Here is an 18,025-nt window from a genome sequence, read left to right on the forward strand (position 1 = left end):
CGTATTAATTTATGCGAGTGGGCGTGGTTAGGACAATGCAGGTCGTTATGGATTATCAGGTCGGGCCTCGGTGACGAGGATTGTGTTATGAATTGGAATAACGCAATTAATCGTATGCAGTGACGCAGGCGTTGTGAGCGTGAATGAGAGAGTCGATTCGACTCTGCTCTTTAATTCCGTATTATCGATAAGGATACGATTACTCTCGATTGAACATTATGAATTATGTGTTATGGATTATGTGTGGTGATAGCGTGCTTATGATAGATCCCCAGGATTCAGATCTCATATGCAGAACAATATTATGCAGAATTTCAGGAAGAATCACACACAAACCTTCTGCTTTAGTCAATTTTATTTCTAGCTAACTTTAATTTTTGGATAATATAAAAACTCAATCTCGGGATTTTGGAATTTCAACACAGCATTAACATGATACCATCACGATTGCGTTGTTTCACCTCGATAGCGACACCTGTGGTTAATTCCCGACGCGTAACGCAATCGATCGGTTGTTGAGAGAGAGATTAAAAACATGCGAACTATTCTATCAAACCTTAACTTTATAATATGCAAACTCGTATGCTTGAATTGTTACACAACACGGCACTTGGTCTTTGATTCGTATCCAATCCTTAATACATTCTGATATGCGAAGTTATTATGCTTGAAATCGTCAGCACAGTACCACGTTGATGTTCGTTCATTGATTCATAACGATTATGAATTTAAAGCGTTCGACTGAAATACTTCTAATTGCCTTATGAACACCACTCGATGGCCGCAATGCTTCGTTACTTGAATTGTCACACAACACAGTATTCGGTCATTGATCATGCGCGGCCCTTAATGCAATTATTGTCACGTTGTTAACAATAGGATGACTGATTATTATGCAACGCTACTCGTTGAAAGGGCACTCCAACCAGTATTATTCTTGGAGGCACAAATATGCGTTTGAATTCGTTATTTCATTCGTGGATACCAGCAAGATTATGTAGAAAGAAAAATATTAACGAACGACTCAAGTATTTCTAATCGACTTTTCAACGCAACTCAATGGGTGGCGATGTTTCCTTTTGAGATCCTTATCTCGGGCAAATCTTTTAATTAATTGTGGCCAGACCCTTGACAGGGAACCGGTTGAACCCGCTCTTCACCCCCGCGAGGGCGCTCCGTGGTGAGGTGCCAAGAATTAATCCTTGTTAATGGGTCAGTTGGTAATTTATGCGGTTATAAGTACAGCCCCAGCACAATATTACAGAGGAAAATTATGAACACTCTTAAAAACGATGGATTATTCACTCAGTCGTTGCGATGTTTCCACAATCACGGATAATTCAATGGCTTGAGGTTTTAGGCTTTGTTAATGACCCGTGTGTGTGTTGAATGGTATGAGTGGTGAAAGAGTAGGCCAATGTTCAGAATCGATTCTTTGCGTCAAGCAGACGTCTGGTTTGTCGTGTAGTGGGGGGCAGTGTATCATACGTATCAGTTGATTCTTCTTTCAGTAGTTGGTTCGGACTCGACGGATGTTGGTGAACGAGTAGATACGTTGTTGTAGCTGCGATGACCGTCTGGTAGATGGCGATAGAAGCATGCCCGCAGCGGCGCGGTTGTACGCGGACGGTAGGTAATGTGCGCAGTGCGTCTGCGAGCAGCTGGCACGCTGGTGTTCCGTCGTCGGCGGTTGTAGATTGCAGGCTCACGATTCGCTCGTGGTGGCGCTGGCCGCTAACAGCGGCAGCGGGTCGCCAATCGGCGACACTCGCCAATTCGGCGAGTTGTAGAGGCGTCTCCGGCGTCGGTGATGGCTGGTCTTCTGCTGAGATGAGTTGAGCGGGTCTTCTGCTGAGATGAGTAGAGATGAGTCTTCTTCTGTTGAGCTGAGTTGAGATGAGTCTTCTTCTGTTGAGCTGCCCCCGAGGGCTGATGAGTTGATTTCAATGCTGAAACGGCTCCTTTTTATGCCAAAAATCTCTCTCCTTCTCGGCTCCCCCTCACGAGGCGGAGCTATCTTTGATCTGATCGTATGTCGGTGGGGGGGTTCGTGTGTCGGTGGTGGGGGGGGGGGGGTTCGTGTGTCAGTGTGTATGTTTGTGTGTGTGTCATTTATGACACGGTTCTGTTCGGGTCTTTCCTCAAGCCATAAACATCAAGACAACAGACACTTCGATTCATCTTGAAGGCGTCTGGTTGTCTACTCCATCCACCCAGAGAGAGGGGCGGGTTCCCCCCCCCCTTTTCGTACACGTTTTCGACGCACAAAGAAATGGTTACGATTTTTTTTAGTTTAACATTTCACATCACAGTTGGTATCTTATCATACACAGTTATGATCATGCTTGTGATTCATAGTATTTGATTTGTTTCCAAGTGAAGATGCTCTTCCGAGCGTATGCATTTTATCACGTGCTGCAGGGAAAGACAAAGGTGGCCGGGATCTTCCCATCTCTCTATACTTTGCAAATATCATTTCGACTCCACATTCTAACAGCCTAATCCACCCCGTTACCTTGGCTCTTACTTAGTTTTTTTAATTTTCGTCACTTTGTGTTTATAAATGTGTGACAGTTTATTTAACTTAAAGCACGCTCGCTCTTTTGCTGCCCGTGTGCAGGGTGGGGTGGGGCCACTACTAAGTCCCGTGTGTGGCAGATGGTCCCCGCGATAACGATCTGTTTGCCCTGGCGTGAAATTCCTCTCTCGCGCTCTTCGGGAGAGACAAAGGTGGTCGGGAGCACCTCTTTATACTTTCGACTTATATTTCTCAAATACCATTTGGTCCCATGTTCGCCAAGACTCGTGTTTGTAACTACGTCCTCCCGACACCTCTCGGTTTTACCGAGGTTCGAATTGTTATGATAGAATTATTAAAAAGAAAAATAATTATCATCCTGAGTTTAAGAGGTCCGTTTCTTGATTGTTGGAATCCATATCCCTTGGTTCTGTAAGGTTCTTTAATGGAATGTCGTGTAAGGTTAACACGTTGTTATTATTAATATTATATTGCAATTTTCTTTAAAACTGTCTTTGCCTGGTTGCCGTGTGTGGGGTGGGGTGTGTCTCCTCATCAAACCCGGCTGGCTTTTCCAGATGGCCCCTTGTGATAAGGTGTAATTCCTGCTTCTCCGCGCTGTGAGAGGGACAAAGGTGGTCGGGGTTGCTTGGGATATTGTTTAAATTATTTTGCAAGTTTACCCATTGTCTCATTCCTTCTCGATAACCTTTGATGTGACTCGGTATTCCTGCTCCAAGCTTTGTTTTAACAGTAAAAGTATTAAAGGTGAAAATCATTTGATAGCGAATTAATCATTGGATAATAATTCACTGATGTGTCTGGTGGCCTGTTCTTAATTGGAGTGAGCGTTAGGATCGCTAATTCTATCTTATTCTTGTTGTTGCCTTTTTTTTTACTGGCAAATAAGGAAAAGAATATGTATACGATTTACCCTGTTGGCGTCTCCGTGTCTACTCTCTTGGTGTTCTGACCTCGGAGGGACCGTTCCTAAGGGCCCATCAAACTCTTGTTCACCTGGAGATTTTTGCCGATAGCTGTTACATCCTCCTCGCCTTGAGAGTTTTATTATTTCTTTATATATATATGGCCTGTTTATGACCGACATCTGGTTTTCCGTGTTTCTGGCTTACGGGTTTTATTCATTAAAAAATATAAATTGTTTGTCACGAAAGAAAGGAAAAAGAAATCTAGGTGTATGCATCCGTAAATATTCTTATGGATATTAATTGTGGAAAAAGGGCCGTATACAACAACATCACCACTGTGGATACAAAGGCGGCCGGGCGTGGTGCTGACCACCCACCCCCTCGTGTGCCTCCATAGGTGGCCGCTAACAGCACTCGCCCCGACAGTCTGCTGACACTATACGGGGGTTCTTTGTCTTTGCATTAGCAAGTGGAGGGCAGTAGAGTTAACACAACAATATGCTGTGAACCACGTGACCCAGGTTCAATGGGTCTCTGTGGGATGAGTCTGAACCCATCCCCCCCCCATCTGTACCCCCCCCATCTGTACCCCCCCCCCCCATCTGTACCCCCCCCCCCCCCCACCAGGATGACGACGACGAGAGAGAGGTAATGAGGCTGATCTCCAGCGTGCCGAGCATCACCGTGACGGGGCTCCGGCATGCCGCGGTTTACTCACTGCAGGTCCGCGCTCGCAACGCCGCCGGCTACGGAGACTACAGCCCCACACTCCACTTCCAGACGTCTCCCGCACGTGAGCAACAACACCACCATCCAATCACCACCACCACCACCCAATCACCACCACCACCACCCAATCACCACCACCACCCAATCACCACCACCACCCAATCACCACCACCCAATCATCACCACCACCCAATCCAGCCACCACCCACCACCACCAGCCACCACCACCCAATCACCACCAACCAGCATCAACCCTACCCAACCACTACCCAACCACTACCCACCCACCACCAACCAGCACCAACCCCACCACCACCAACCACCACCAACCCCACCACCACCAACCCCCAACCACCACCCCACCACCACCAACCAGCACCACCACCACCCACCACCAATCACCACCCACCCACCACCAACCACTACCAACCCCACCACCACCAACCACCACCCCAGCACCATCCCCACCCAACCACTACGCCGCCACCACCACCACCCCACCACCACCACTCACCAGCACCACTCACCAGCACCATCCCCATCATCTCAGCACCATCCCCACCCAACCACTACGCCACCACCACCACCCATCCACCACCACTCACCAGCACCATCCCCACCCAACCACTACGCCACAAGGACCACCACCACCACCACCCACCACCACCACCACCACCACTCACCAGCACCATCCCCACCCAACCACTACGCCACCACCAACCCCACTACCAACCTACCACGACCCCACCAACAGCACCACCACCCCACCCCTCCTGTCTGTTGTAGTTGTTGTGGTTGTTGTTGTAGGTGTTGTCCTGTTGTTTGTTGTTGTGTTGGTGGTTATTGTGGTGTTGTTGTAGTTGTTGTGTTTGTTGTTGTGGTTGTTGTGGTTGTTGTGGTTGTTGTAGTAAGTGAAGGATGTGTTTGTAACTCTTTCCCTCCCCCTCCCCCAGCACAAGCGACTCAGGAAGTGACCCTCTGGGCCTCCTTGCTGTCCGCTGGCCTCGTGGGGCTGATGCTGCTCATCGCTGCTGCCTGCATCATCGTCAAGAAGAGGTGGGGGGGGGTCACACTGGGGGGGGGGTCACACTGGGGGGGGTCACACTGGGGGGTCACACTGAGGGGTCACACTGGGGGGGGGGTCACACTGGGGGGGGTCACACTGGGGGGGGGTTCCCACGGGCGTTCTGAGTGTTCCCACGTGATCTGGCTGCACCACCAAGAGGCAATCTCCCTGAACGTTGGGTAAGAGGCGGCACCCTCCAGAGCGAACTCGCTTCTTCAGCACTGCCGCCGCCGCCGCCTTGATGGCTGCGTGCATCGCGTTGCGTTTGAAGGAGGAGGAGCAGGAGGAGGAGTGGTCACTGGCAAGCAGCAGAGTCGGAGCCTCGCGAAGAGAGACAATCCTCGCTTCTACAGCGTGCGGGGTAAACGCTGCTCCACCTCGCGCGCACAGACACACACACCACCTCTAAAACACACACACACACATCTCATACACACACACATCTCTCATACACACACACCACTCACACACACACCTCTCACACACACACCTCATACATACACACCACTCATACACACACATACACACACCACTCATACACACACACACCACTCATACACACACACCTCTAATACACACACACCTCTCATACACACACACACACCTCTAATACACACACACACACACCACCTCTCACACACACACACCACTCCTCATACACACACACACCACCTCTCATACACACACACACACCTCATACACACCACTCCTCATACACACACACACCACTCATACACACACACACACCACTTCTCATACACACACACCTCTCACACACACACACACCACCACTCATACACACACACACCACTCCTCATACACACACACACACCTCACACACACACACCACTCATACACCCACACACACACCACTCCTCATACACACGCACACACCACTCACACACACACACCACCCCTCATACACACACACCACCCCTCATACACACACACACACCACCCCTCATACACACACACCTCTCACACACATACACACACACCACCCCTCACACACCACCCCTCACACACCACCCCTCATACACTCAAAACAACAACCGCCATTCGCCACTAAGTGGCGGTGACGTCACCACGACGCTTGTGCCAGGCTATGTGCACCCTGAGGCCACGCGAAGTGTCGAACGCCCACTGGCAGGAGGTCACGGGGCAGACCCAGCAGGTGCCACAGGTCGACTGACTGAGATGACTGGCTGATGCACCACCTGTGCCCCCTACTGTGCCAACCCGCTGTGCTTTAGCCACCCGGCGCTCCGCTCGTTGTTGTGAGCATCGCTCCTCCACCCTCCGATGTTGGTGGTGGTAGTGGTACGCCACTCAAGACATTGATGCATGCACAAGTCGCTCTCCGCTCCTCCACTATTGAGAGACAGTGTTCTTCCTCTTCCCACGAAGAGGTGGCAAAAACCCCACCTGCCACCAGCACACCAACCACAATCACCGTTACCGCCATTGCCATCTTCACCCTCGAGCAACGGGGACGGAGCGAAGCGCGTGACAACGAGCGTGCGACTGGGAATCATGTCGCAGCTGGAGAGGGCGGTGTGACCTGGCCTTGACCAGGTCACTAAAGCAGAGATGTAGGTCTTGCTGGAATTCCCTACACATCTGCTGTAGCAGACGGACAGAAAATATCGCATCTGTGCAGGACCGCCCTTTCCTGAAACCGCATTTGGGCTCCGCAAGCCTCTCCTCAGCGTGCCTGGCAAGGCGATGTTGAATAATCCTTGCCAGGACCTTTCCCGGCACACTGAGGAGTGAGATGCCCCTGTAGTTGTTACAGTCTGTGCGGTCCCCCTTCTTAAAGAGGGGGACCACCAGGGCATCCTTCCAATCCTGTGGAACCTGTCCAGTGGTCCAGACTGTTGTTATGATGTCATATAGGGCAGTCTGTGCACAAACGCCACCCTCCCTCAGCATTTCGCTTGGGAGATCATCTCTGCCCGGTGCCTTTCCTGGTCTCAGACTCCGGATCGCCTTCAGTGCTTCCTCAACAGATGGCACCTCAGCCAGCCACTCACAGGGGGTGACTTCTTCCAATATTTGAGGCACCGCAGCCTCAGCAGGGTCATCCCCACTTTGTGCCATGATGTTTTCCTGGCTGAGAGATTTTCCCTCCTCCAGGACCTCACAGAAATGCTCAGCAAATCTGCAAACCGGTTCCTGGGGGTCGGAGATTGGATCACCGTTTTTTCCCCTAATGTTGGTAATAGGTGTGGCGCTGCAGGTTGCTTTTTTGATGGAGTTAAATAGAGATTTGTGATCACGGGCCACTGAGGCAGACTCCATCTCCTCAGCAACCCACGACCACCACCCATCCTTGCAGCGCCTCACGGCTCTCCGAACCTCCGAGCGAAGGCTGCGGTAAGCCTCCTCATTCTCTGATGCGGGATTCTGTAGCCGATGACAGTGGGCCTGTCGCTTTTTCTAAACTATCCTGATCACCTCCTCTTTCAGCCAGGGTCTCTGGGGAGGTCTGGACTGCGTAACCAAAGCAGCCAATGCAGCTGCATGAGTCACAGTCCTAAAGCTCGCCCATTTACCCTCGACATCAGGAGGAGTGGGGGACGATGCCAACCCCAGCCGCAAGCGATGATGAAATTCTCGCTTGCAACTTTCATCAGATAACTGAGACTAGGCCACTTTAGGTTGGAATGGGGTCCTGGGTGTACACCCACCACCGGAGTGGAAGAATGGCAGGCGCATCTCACAGATGACTAGTCGATGGTCAGAGGGCAGATCAGCTCCACGGTAGGTCCTGGTGTCAAAGACATGGGCTCGCATCCGCTGATTCGTCACTATGTAGTCCAGCAGATGTTCTTGCTTGGACCCGGCATGCATCCATGATGTTGTGTGGATGCGCCAATGCCGGAACAGCGTGTTGGTAATTACAAGCCCATGGGCTGAACAAAAATCAAGCAGCCTCCTACCGTTGTTATTGAGCTGATCTGGCCCATGCCCTCCAATCACTCCAGACCAGGTGCCAGCATCATGACCAACTCGGGCATTGAAGTCACCAAACAAGATGACTCTATCCCGAGGGGCCACTTTAGCCAGCACCTGTGACAGGTCATAGAAGGCATCTGACTCATCGGCTTTGCCTGCATCCCTCCACGGATGTTCGTCTTCAGTGGGGGCATAAGTAACCACGACCACCACTCCTCGTCTCCGGTTGATGGGAAGGCGAGCCCAAAGTAGCCTGGGGCTTACAGCTTCCCACACCTCATCACCACGCTCCCATGCCCCCTTCATTCTTGTGTTCAAAAGAAGAGCCACACCCTGTTGTTTGGCAGTCTGCTGCCTCGAGTAGAGGACTGTCCACCCCTCATTGTGGCAGGAGCCAGAACCGGTCCACCGGACCTCCTGAATGCCACAGAGATCCAGGCGGTACCGGTCCAGCTCCCGACAGAGGAGTGGCAGCCTCTCCTCCGCAGTGAGCGTTCGAACATTCCACGTGGCCACACGAAGTGGCTTTTCGTTGTTTCTGGAGGAGACCCGAGGGTAGAGATTCAATCTCCTGGCTCTGCCAATTGGGGTTTGGCCAGGAGACGTCATAGACGCCTGTCCCCCCGGGGCCTCTGGCACAAGCTTATTAGTAAAAAATTTTATTCGTAGTTTCGTGGTAAAAATGTTGAAGGTGGAGGGGTTACCGGCCCCTCGTACCCGTCCAGAGCCCCCGTTTAGCCACTGTGGTGGTCACAGACGCCATGAGAGGAGGGGCCAATCGGAATTGGCCCTCCCCCCACAGCACTGTCCACGACAGAGTTTCCCGTCCGGCACCGCGAGGAGGTAGGGGGTTGTTTTGCCGGACACTCACACACACACCACCCCACACACACCACCCCTCACACACCACCCCTCATACACTCACACACACACACACACCCTGTGCATGGTTGATTTCGCCGTTGCCACCCACAGTGAAGATGCCGGGCTTCAGGCTGTACATTGACCCACACGACTACGACGAGCCCAGCGATGCTCTCCGCGAGTTCACGACGGAAATCGACGCCTCGCGAATCAAACTTGGACGCGTCATCGTAGCAGGTGAACGGGGGGGGGGGGGGGGGACGGGGGCGGGCACGTCTGTACCGTGGTACCCGTTAACTAAAACTTACTCACAGGGCGCCCACTTCAAATGTTGACACTGCTGAGAATTTGCAACGCCGCCGCAAGAAATGTTTGTGCCTCCGGGGCTCTGGAGACCGCCTGGAGAAGGTTCCAGGCGCACGGTGACAACGACGGCGAACGAGTGGGAGAAACTCTTTGACTTTTGGAAGCTATTAACGTTACATTTGTTATCATGTTTAACACGTAGGCTTTCGCGAACCCAGATCATCCATACGTGACAAGCCTTACTAGTTGGCTGGGTCGGGTGGTGGCGAGTTTAACCATACATTTATAAATTTACGTGCACTAACCAGAGAAAAAAAATCTCCATTATGGATTTGTTATCATGTTACAGCGTAGTATTATTATTATCCGTTCTCTTTCCATGAAAAACCAATAGTCCAATATAAGTGTTAACATTTTCTTTGGTTCTTTCGGTAAAGTCACGTAGAATGAGAATAAAATAATAAATTGATAAAATAAAATAACACAATAATATTCTCACGACGTTTCGGCCACAACACAAGCGGCCTTCATCAGGTGAAGGGGACGAGACTGTCTGGACAGCGCTGTCCTCCAGACAGTCTCGTCCCCTTCACCTGATGAAGGCCGCTTGCGTTGTGGCCGAAACGTCGTGAGAGTTTTACCGCGTTATTTTATTTTAGCAATTTATTATTTTAGTCTCATTCTACGTGGTGGTGACTTTAGCGAAAGAACCAAAGAAGATGAATCCTCGCAGTCACGAAAGCTTCAAATCGAAAAGTGTTAACATTGTTTTGCAGCACCCCGTCGTTTGCCGTGGGTTCACACTCCCCAACGCATGCACCACACAGCGACCGGCCAGTGCACAACCAGCAAGCAATCGGCACGTTTTATTCACGTGACGAACCTTACTTAGCAGCTGGACCGGGGGGGGGGGGGGTCCTCACACCTGCTCTACGTGCTACCCACTGTCATCGACCCCTCGGCCCGCAGGAGAGTTTGGGAAGGTGCACGTCGGATACCTGAAGCGCCAGGGCAGCAGCGGAGGGGCGGCGACAGTGCGCGTGGCCATCAAGACGCTGAAGGGCGGATCCAGCAAGCAGCAGCAGCAGGACTTCCTGTGTGAGGCGAGCATCATGGGCCAGTTCGAGCATGACAACATCGTCCGCCTGGAGGGCGTCGTCACCAAGAGTGAGCTTCGAGAACGTCCAATCGATGCCACACGCATTTTAAACAAACTAAAAACTGGCAATTAATCTTTGTTTGTTTTTTTCCGGTAAAGTCACATATAAATAAGAAGTAATAAAATAACATAATAGCGTACGACGTTTCGGTTGCAACGCAAGCAGCCATCATCAGGTACAGAAGAACTAAATTTAAGAGAGAGGGGAAATACATAACCCCAGATGTATACAACCGAAACGTCGGACGCTATTATGTTATTTTATTATTTCTTATTTATACGTGACTTTACCGAAAAAAACAAAGATTAATTCCTGCAGTCACAAAAGCTTCGAACCAAGTTTAAAACTGGCAAGTCTGTTATGTAGCTGGCTGTCCAGCTGATTATGCCCGTTGTTGTAATCACTGGTGATTGTACTCAGATTGGAAATGTTGTGGATTTGCTCTCCAACACACCGGTGTGGTGTACTTCTATACTACACTATACACACTGCACATTACACTATACACAACACTATACACGACTATACACTACACTCCTCTATACTACATTATACACTACTATACACTACATGCCACTGGTTCTTTATGTTCTAAAGATGTAGATGCCACTGGTTCCTCGCGTGCTGCAGATGTAGATGCCACTGGTTCTTCACGTTCTGCAGATGTAGATACCACTGGTTCTTCACGTTCTGCAGATGTAGATGCCACTGGTTCTTCACGTTCTGTAGATGTAGATGCCACTGGTTCTTCATATTCTGCAGCTGTAGATGCCACTGGTTCTTCACATTCTGCAGATGTAGATGCACTGGTTCTTCACATTCTGCAGATGTAGATGCCACTGGTTCTTCACGTTCTGCAGATGTAGATGCCACTGGTTCTTCACGTTCTGCAGATGTAGATGCCACTGGTTCACGTTCTGCAGATGTAGATGCCACTGGTTCTTCACGTTCTGCAGATGTAGATGCCACTGGTTCTTCACGTTCTGCAGATGTAGATGCCACTGGTTCTTCACGTTCTGCAGATGCAGATGCCACCACCATCTATTGCGCAGAGGTTGAACCTCTGACTCTCGGTTCAGAACGGGCAACCGGACGTACGAACAGGTTTGTTTGTACCTCTGAGAGTTCGTAAGAGGAACATTCGTAAGTAGAGGAGTCCCTGTGTATGAACCCACAGCGACGCATCTTGGCAGAGATACAAGGTGTGTATGTGACCAAGTGATGATGTTACGGTATAAGTCGTGAATGCTGTGCGTGGATTGCTAACGTTTGGTTTTCTTGTCCTCTCGACGAAGGTAAACCTGTCATGATCATCACCGAATTCATGGAAAACCATTCCTTGGATTTATTCCTCAGGGTAAGAAGTGGCAATGCCAAATGATGCGATCATCGGTGTGTTGCAGTCTCACACTCCTCAGCGGTTGTGTGTGTAACTGTCCACAAATGGAGAGCACACGGTGGCGTTGTTGTGTGTGTGTGCCGTAGATCATACTAACCGGGGCTCCGCTTGTGGTGACAACTGCACGCGTCTGCGTCAAACTTCTTTGTACCTTACGTAGCCAACTGGCGCGGGGGGGGGGACAAACTAAACACAACAAGCGAGAGTTCTAAACAAATTAGTTTAGACAACGATGACTTAAACGCACATAGCAGCTCCCGGAAGAGCATTCCAGACGGCCGCACAACAAGCAGCACAACGTCACCCAGGCGGCTCCTCATCGCCTCCTCTTCTCCCTCCCTTCCTCTTCCTTCTCCCCCCTCTCCTCCCCCCTCTCCCCCCTCTCCTCCCCTCCTCCCTCCCTCTCTCCCCCCTCTGGCCGGGCACGGTGTAGATGAAGAAGGGGCACCTCGTGGTGACCCAGCTGCTCGGGATGCTGCGTGACGTCGCATCGGGCATGGAGTACCTGTCCCGCAGGGGCTATGTGCACCGCGACCTGGCCGCCCGCAACGTGCTCGTGAGTGGCGAGCTGACGTGCAAGGTGTCCGACTTTGGCCTCTCGCGGACGCTTCTACTGGACGCCGACCCCGAGGGAGCGTACACCTCCCGGGTAAGGCGGGGCAGGAAAAAAGAAGCGCCGGCGTCGTCGACGGCCGACGTTCGGCCGACGTTCGGCCGACGTTCGGCCGGAGTCGAGGAGAAGGCAAAGCCGCGCCGGCCCGGCGTGTGTCGGCGCGGCGTTACCGCTCCCTAAGGGGCTTCCGTTTTTCGCCGAAAGTACTTGCCGCCGCCGTGCGTCGAGCGAAATGCATTAACCTCACACAGACACACGCACACACGCACACACACACACACACGCACACACACACACGCACACACACACACACGCACACACGCACACACACACGCACACACACACACACACGCACACGCACACACACACACACGCACACACACGCACACACACACGCACACACGCACACACGCACACACACATACACACGCGCACACACACACACGCACACATGCACACACGCGCGGTGAAAGTGCGAACGTGCAGCGTACGGTGCCGTTGTCTTTGGGATTCACGGGTCCACACCGGAGACGGTGTGGACCCGTGAATCTCGACGCTCGGCGCGTCGAGGCGGCGCGAACTCGCGACGCCGGCTTTGACCCGGCAAACCCTTCGCCGCGTGCCGACGACGTCGGGCCGCGAGAGCCCCGCGTGCCGGACCCGAGGGCGAGGTCCCGTTGTGAATGTTCCCCACCAGGGGGGGAAGATCCCGATCCGCTGGACCGCCCCGGAGGCCATCGCACAGCTCAGGTTCACGTCGGCGAGCGACGTGTGGAGCTACGGCATCGTCGTGTGGGAGGTGACGTCGTACGGCGAACGGCCGTACTGGGACATGAGCAACCGGGACGTGAGTTCAGCACCGGCACCCCTGTGTGTGTGTCTGTGGTCTCTGTGTGTGTGTCTGTGGTCTCTGTGTGCGGCTGTGGGTCTCTGTGTGAGTAGTCTATGGGTCTCTGTGTGTAGTCTATGGGTCTCTGTGTGAGTACTCTATGGGTCTCTGTGTGTAGTCTATGGGTCTCTGTGTGAGTAGTCTGTGGTCTCTGTGTGCGGCTGTGGGTCTCTGTGTGAGTAGTCTATGGGTCTCTGTGTGAGTAGTCTATGGGTCTCTGTGTGTGTGTCTGCGGTCTCTGTGTGAGTAGTCTGTGGTCTCTGTGTGCGGCTGTGGGTCTCTGTGTGATTAGTCTATGGGTTTCTGTGTGAGTAGTCTATGGGTCTCTGTGTGGTGAGTCTATGGGTCTCTGTGCGAGTAGTCCATGGGTCTCTATGCGAGTAGTCTGTGGGTCTCTGTGTGAGTAGTTTATGGGTCTCTGTGTGAGTAGTCTATGGGTCTCTGTGTGAGTAGTCTATGGGTCTCTGTGTGAGTAGTCTATGGGTCTCTGTGTGAGTAGTCTATGGGTCTCTGTGTGAGTAGTTTATGGGTCTCTGTGTGAGTAGTCTATGGGTCTTTGTGTGAGTACTCTATGGGTCTCTGTGTGAGTAGTCTATGGGTCTCTGTGTGAGTAGTCTATGGGTCTCTGTGTGAGTAGTCTATGGGTCTCTGTGCGAGTAGTTTATGGGTCTCTGTGAGTAGTCTATGGGTCTCTGTGAGTACTCTATGGGTCTCTGTGTGAGTAGTCTATGGGTCTCTGTGTGAGTAGTCTATGGGTCTCTGCGTGAGTACTCTATGGGTCTCTGTGTGTAGTCTCTGGGTCTCTGCGTGAGTACTCTATGGGTCTCTGTGTGTAGTCTATGGGTCTCTGTGTGAGCAGTCTATGGGTCTCTCTGTGAGTAGTCTATGGGTCTCTGTGTGAGTCGTCTATGGGTCTCTGTGTGAGTAGTCTATGGGTCTCTGTGTGAGTAGTCTATGGGTCTCTGTGTGAGTAGTACTCTATGGGTCTCTGTGTGAGTAGTACTCTATGGGTCTCTGTGTGAGTAGTACTCTATGGGTCTCTGTGTGAGTAGTACTCTATGGGTCTCTCTGTGAGTAGTCTATGGGTCTCTGTGTGAGTAGTACTCTATGGGTCTCTGTGTGAGTAGTACTCTATGGGTCTCTGTGTGAGTAGTACTCTATGGGTCTCTCTGTGAGTAGTCTATGGGTCTCTGTGTGAGTAGTACTCTATGGGTCTCTGTGTGAGTACTCTATGGGTCTCTGTGTGTAGTCTATGGGTCTCTGTACGTGTAGTCTATGGGTCTCTGTGTGAGTAGTCTATGGGTCTCTGTGTGAGTAGTCTATGGGTCTCTGTGTGAGTAGTAGTCTATGGGTCTTTTTGTGAGTAGTCTATGGGTCTCTGTGTGAGTAGTACTCTATGGGTCTCTGTGCGAGTAGTCTATGGGTCTCTGTGAGTAGTCTATGGGTCTCTGTGTGAGTAGTACTCTATGGGTCTCTGTGTGAGTAGTACTCTATGGGTCTCTGTGTGAGTAGTACTCTATGGGTCTCTGTGTGAGTAGTCTATGGGTCTCTGTGTGAGTAGTACTCTATGGGTCTCTGTCAGTAGTCTATGGGTCTCTGTGTGGGTAGTCTATGGGTCTCTGTGTGAGTACTCTATGGGTCTCTGTGTGAGTAGTCTATGGGTCTCTGTGTGAGTACTCTATGGGTCTCTGTGTGAGTAGTACTCTATGGGTCTCTGTGTGAGTAGTACTCTATGGGTCTCTGTGTGAGTACTCTATGGGTCTCTGTGTGAGTACTCTATGGGTCTCTGTGTGAGTAGTACTCTATTGGTCTCTGTGTGAGTAGTACTCTATGGGTCTCTGTGTGAGTAGTACTGTATGGGTCTCTGTGTGAGTAGTCTATGGGTCTCGTACCCCCCAGGTGATGGAGGCAGTAGAGGGCGGCTGGCGTCTGCCGTGCCCCATGGACTGCCCCATGCTTCTCCGCCGCCTCATGCTGAGCTGCTGGCAGCAGGAGAGCTCCTGGCGGCCCTCTTTCAGCCGCCTCGTTACCGCCGTCACTAACGCGCTGCACGACACGGCCAGGTGCGTTTGTGTGTGTGCGTCTGTGTGTGTGTGAGTTTGTCTGTGTGTGCGTGTGTCTGTGTGTGTGTGTGGGGAGCAAGAAAACAACCCCCTACCTCTTCGTGGTGCCGGACTGCAACGCTGTCGTGGGCGGTGCCGTGGGAGGAGGGACAATTTAAATTGGCCTTTCCCTTCATGGTGTTTGTGACCACCACAGCGACCAAATGGGGGATCTGGACGGGTGCGAGGGGTTGGTAACCCCTCCACCTTCAATTAATTACGACTAAATCATGAATGAAATTTTTTATTAATAAGCTTGTGCCGGAGGACAGGCATCTATGACATCTCCTGGCCAAAACCCCATTTGGCGGAGCCGGGAGACTGAATCCTCACCATCGGAGCTCCTCCAGAAACAACAACAAAAAACCACTACGCGTGGCCACGTGGAATGTTCGAACGCTCACTGCGGAGGAGAGGCTGCCACTCCTCTGTCGGGAGCTGGACCGGAACCGCCTGGATCTCTGCGATATTCAGCAGGTCCGGTAGACCGGCTCTGGCTCCTGCCACCATGAGGGGTGGATAGTCCTCTACTCGGGGCAGGGGACTGCTAAACAACAGAGAGCGAGTGGCTCTTCTATCTAAACAAAAGAATGAAAGGGGCGTGGAAGCGTGGCGGTGAGGTGGGGGAAGCTGTAAGCCCCAGGCTACTTTGGGCTCGCCTTCCCATCAACCGGAGGCAAGGAGTGGTGGTCGTGGTTAGTTATGCCCCCACCGAAGACGAACATCCGTGGAGGGATGCAGGCAAGGCCGATGAGTCAGGTGAGCACCTGTCAAAGGTGCTCACCTGAGTTGGTCATGATGCTGTCACCTGGTCTGGAGTGATTGGAAGGCATGAGCCAGATCAGCTCAATAACAGCGGCAGGAGGCTGCTAAATTTTTATGCAGCCCATGAGCTTGTCATTACCAACACGCTGTTCCGGCATCGGCGCATCCACGCACCATCATGGATGCAAGCAAGAACATCTGCTGAACTACATAGTGACAGAAGAGCATGTTCTGTCAATTGACCCGTGGCACCTGCTGGGTCTGTCCCGTGACCTCCTGCCAGCGGGCGTTAGACACTCCACGTGGCCTCAAGGTGCGCATGGCCTGGCACAAGCGTCGTGGTGACGTCACCGCCACTTTGTGGCGAATGGCGGTTGTTGTTATGTATGTGTGTATGTGTGTGTATGTGTGTGTGTATGTGTGTATGTATGTTTGTATATGTGTGTATGTGTGTGTATGTTTGTATGTATGTTTGTATGTGTGTGTGTATGTGTGTGTGTATGTGTGTGTATGTATGTGTGTGTATGTGTGTATGTATGTATGTGTGTATGTATGTATGTGTGTACGTATGTGTGTACATGTGTATGTATGTGTGTGTGTGCATGTGTGTATGTGTGAGCGATAGTGTAGCGATAGTGTATGTGTGTGTGTATATGTGTGTGTATGTGTGTGTGTATGTGTGTATGTGTGTGTGTGCGTGTGGGGAGCGGTGGTATAGTGGTCAGCACGCCGCCCTACGAACCCGGCGACACCGGATTTGATTCCCGCTCACGGCCAACACCAATGACGATTATCTGAACTGGTCCTGGGCCTCCACTAGGTCGACTCGGCCTCAAACGAGTACCCGGTGCGTTGTGTAGTAAGCATCGCTAGCACTGGGGCGACGTGATGATGACGCGCACCGCTTCCCGGTAAAACAAAAACAGGAAACGAGAGCGGGCGGCACAAACGTCGCGACCACTTTGGCCTTCTCACGGTCCCAATGAGGGTCTGCCCGGTGGTCGGTGTTCCACCCTCGTCACCTTCCACTCCCTTCTCTCCCCCTGCCCAGCTTGTCGTCTCCGGCAGCGGTGGCCTCCATTCACGGCGACGCCTTCTCACCGCCAACGCCAACGCCGATTCCGCCGCCGTCTCCTCCCACTCGGTTGTAGTCGTGTTCGCTGGCGCGTCCTCCACTCGGGGTCTCAGCGTTTGCCTCTCGTGTCCCGTTGGGTTTTTCTCACGGCGCTCCCCCGTCGGTTTTAACACTTTCTATTGTTTTTCCCCCGCTCGCGACGACCTGCGTCTTCCCCGTGCTCGTTTGTTGTTCGCGTGCCTCCTCTTTGATCCCTTAACTTGTGTAATGACAGGGTGACACCTGCCGGCCTGTAGGGGTAATTGACGGTCGTGGCTGCATCACATCGTCTCTTCGTGTTCTTTACTAACCACACAGACTATAGTGGAGGCAGGGCCGACGACTTACACAATCCCTGGTCAGCTCCTCTCTCCGCTGCTGGATGACGCCGTTACTGCTGCTGCTGCGTGCGGCCGTGATTCGACTGCTGCTGCTGCCACGTCTCCAGGCGTTTGAGTTGTGCGCTGAGTTGAGGCTCTTTATGTAATCACTACCTGGGGGCTGCTGCGTTGGTTCATCCACTAAGGGGGAGTTGGGACATCGCCCCACAAAGCAGCTCGAGATGACAAATTACTTTTCTAATAAAAAAATTAACTTTTCCCGCAAATTGTTT

The 18,025-nt window shown here is 52.0% G+C and overlaps 2 protein-coding genes across 2 annotated transcripts; both read left to right on the forward strand.

Annotated features, from left to right (window-relative positions):
• Positions 1 to 4,075: 4,075 nt before the first annotated feature.
• On the forward strand, positions 4,076 to 5,607 carry LOC142917423 (ephrin type-B receptor 2-like). Its single transcript, XM_076062086.1, has 3 exons — positions 4,076 to 4,240; positions 5,130 to 5,232; positions 5,514 to 5,607. Exons 1-3 carry the CDS (start codon positions 4,099 to 4,101, stop codon positions 5,605 to 5,607), a joined length of 339 nt encoding a protein of 112 aa, XP_075918201.1. The 5' UTR covers positions 4,076 to 4,098.
• A 3,573-nt stretch (positions 5,608 to 9,180) lies between these two features.
• LOC142917424 (ephrin type-B receptor 3-like) lies at positions 9,181 to 17,669 on the forward strand. The gene is made up of 7 exons (XM_076062087.1): positions 9,181 to 9,301; positions 10,340 to 10,537; positions 11,826 to 11,887; positions 12,363 to 12,578; positions 13,240 to 13,389; positions 15,331 to 15,494; positions 17,648 to 17,669. Exons 1-7 carry the CDS (start codon positions 9,181 to 9,183, stop codon positions 17,667 to 17,669), a joined length of 933 nt encoding a protein of 310 aa, XP_075918202.1.
• Positions 17,670 to 18,025: the final 356 nt, after the last annotated feature.

This window comes from Petromyzon marinus, unplaced genomic scaffold, assembly GCF_048934315.1.
Source record: "Petromyzon marinus isolate PM22_M1 ecotype Great Lakes invasive population unplaced genomic scaffold, UKy_Petmar_22M1.pri1.0 PM_G_Scaffold_49, whole genome shotgun sequence".
NCBI classification, from domain to species: Eukaryota; Metazoa; Chordata; class Hyperoartia; order Petromyzontiformes; family Petromyzontidae; genus Petromyzon; species Petromyzon marinus.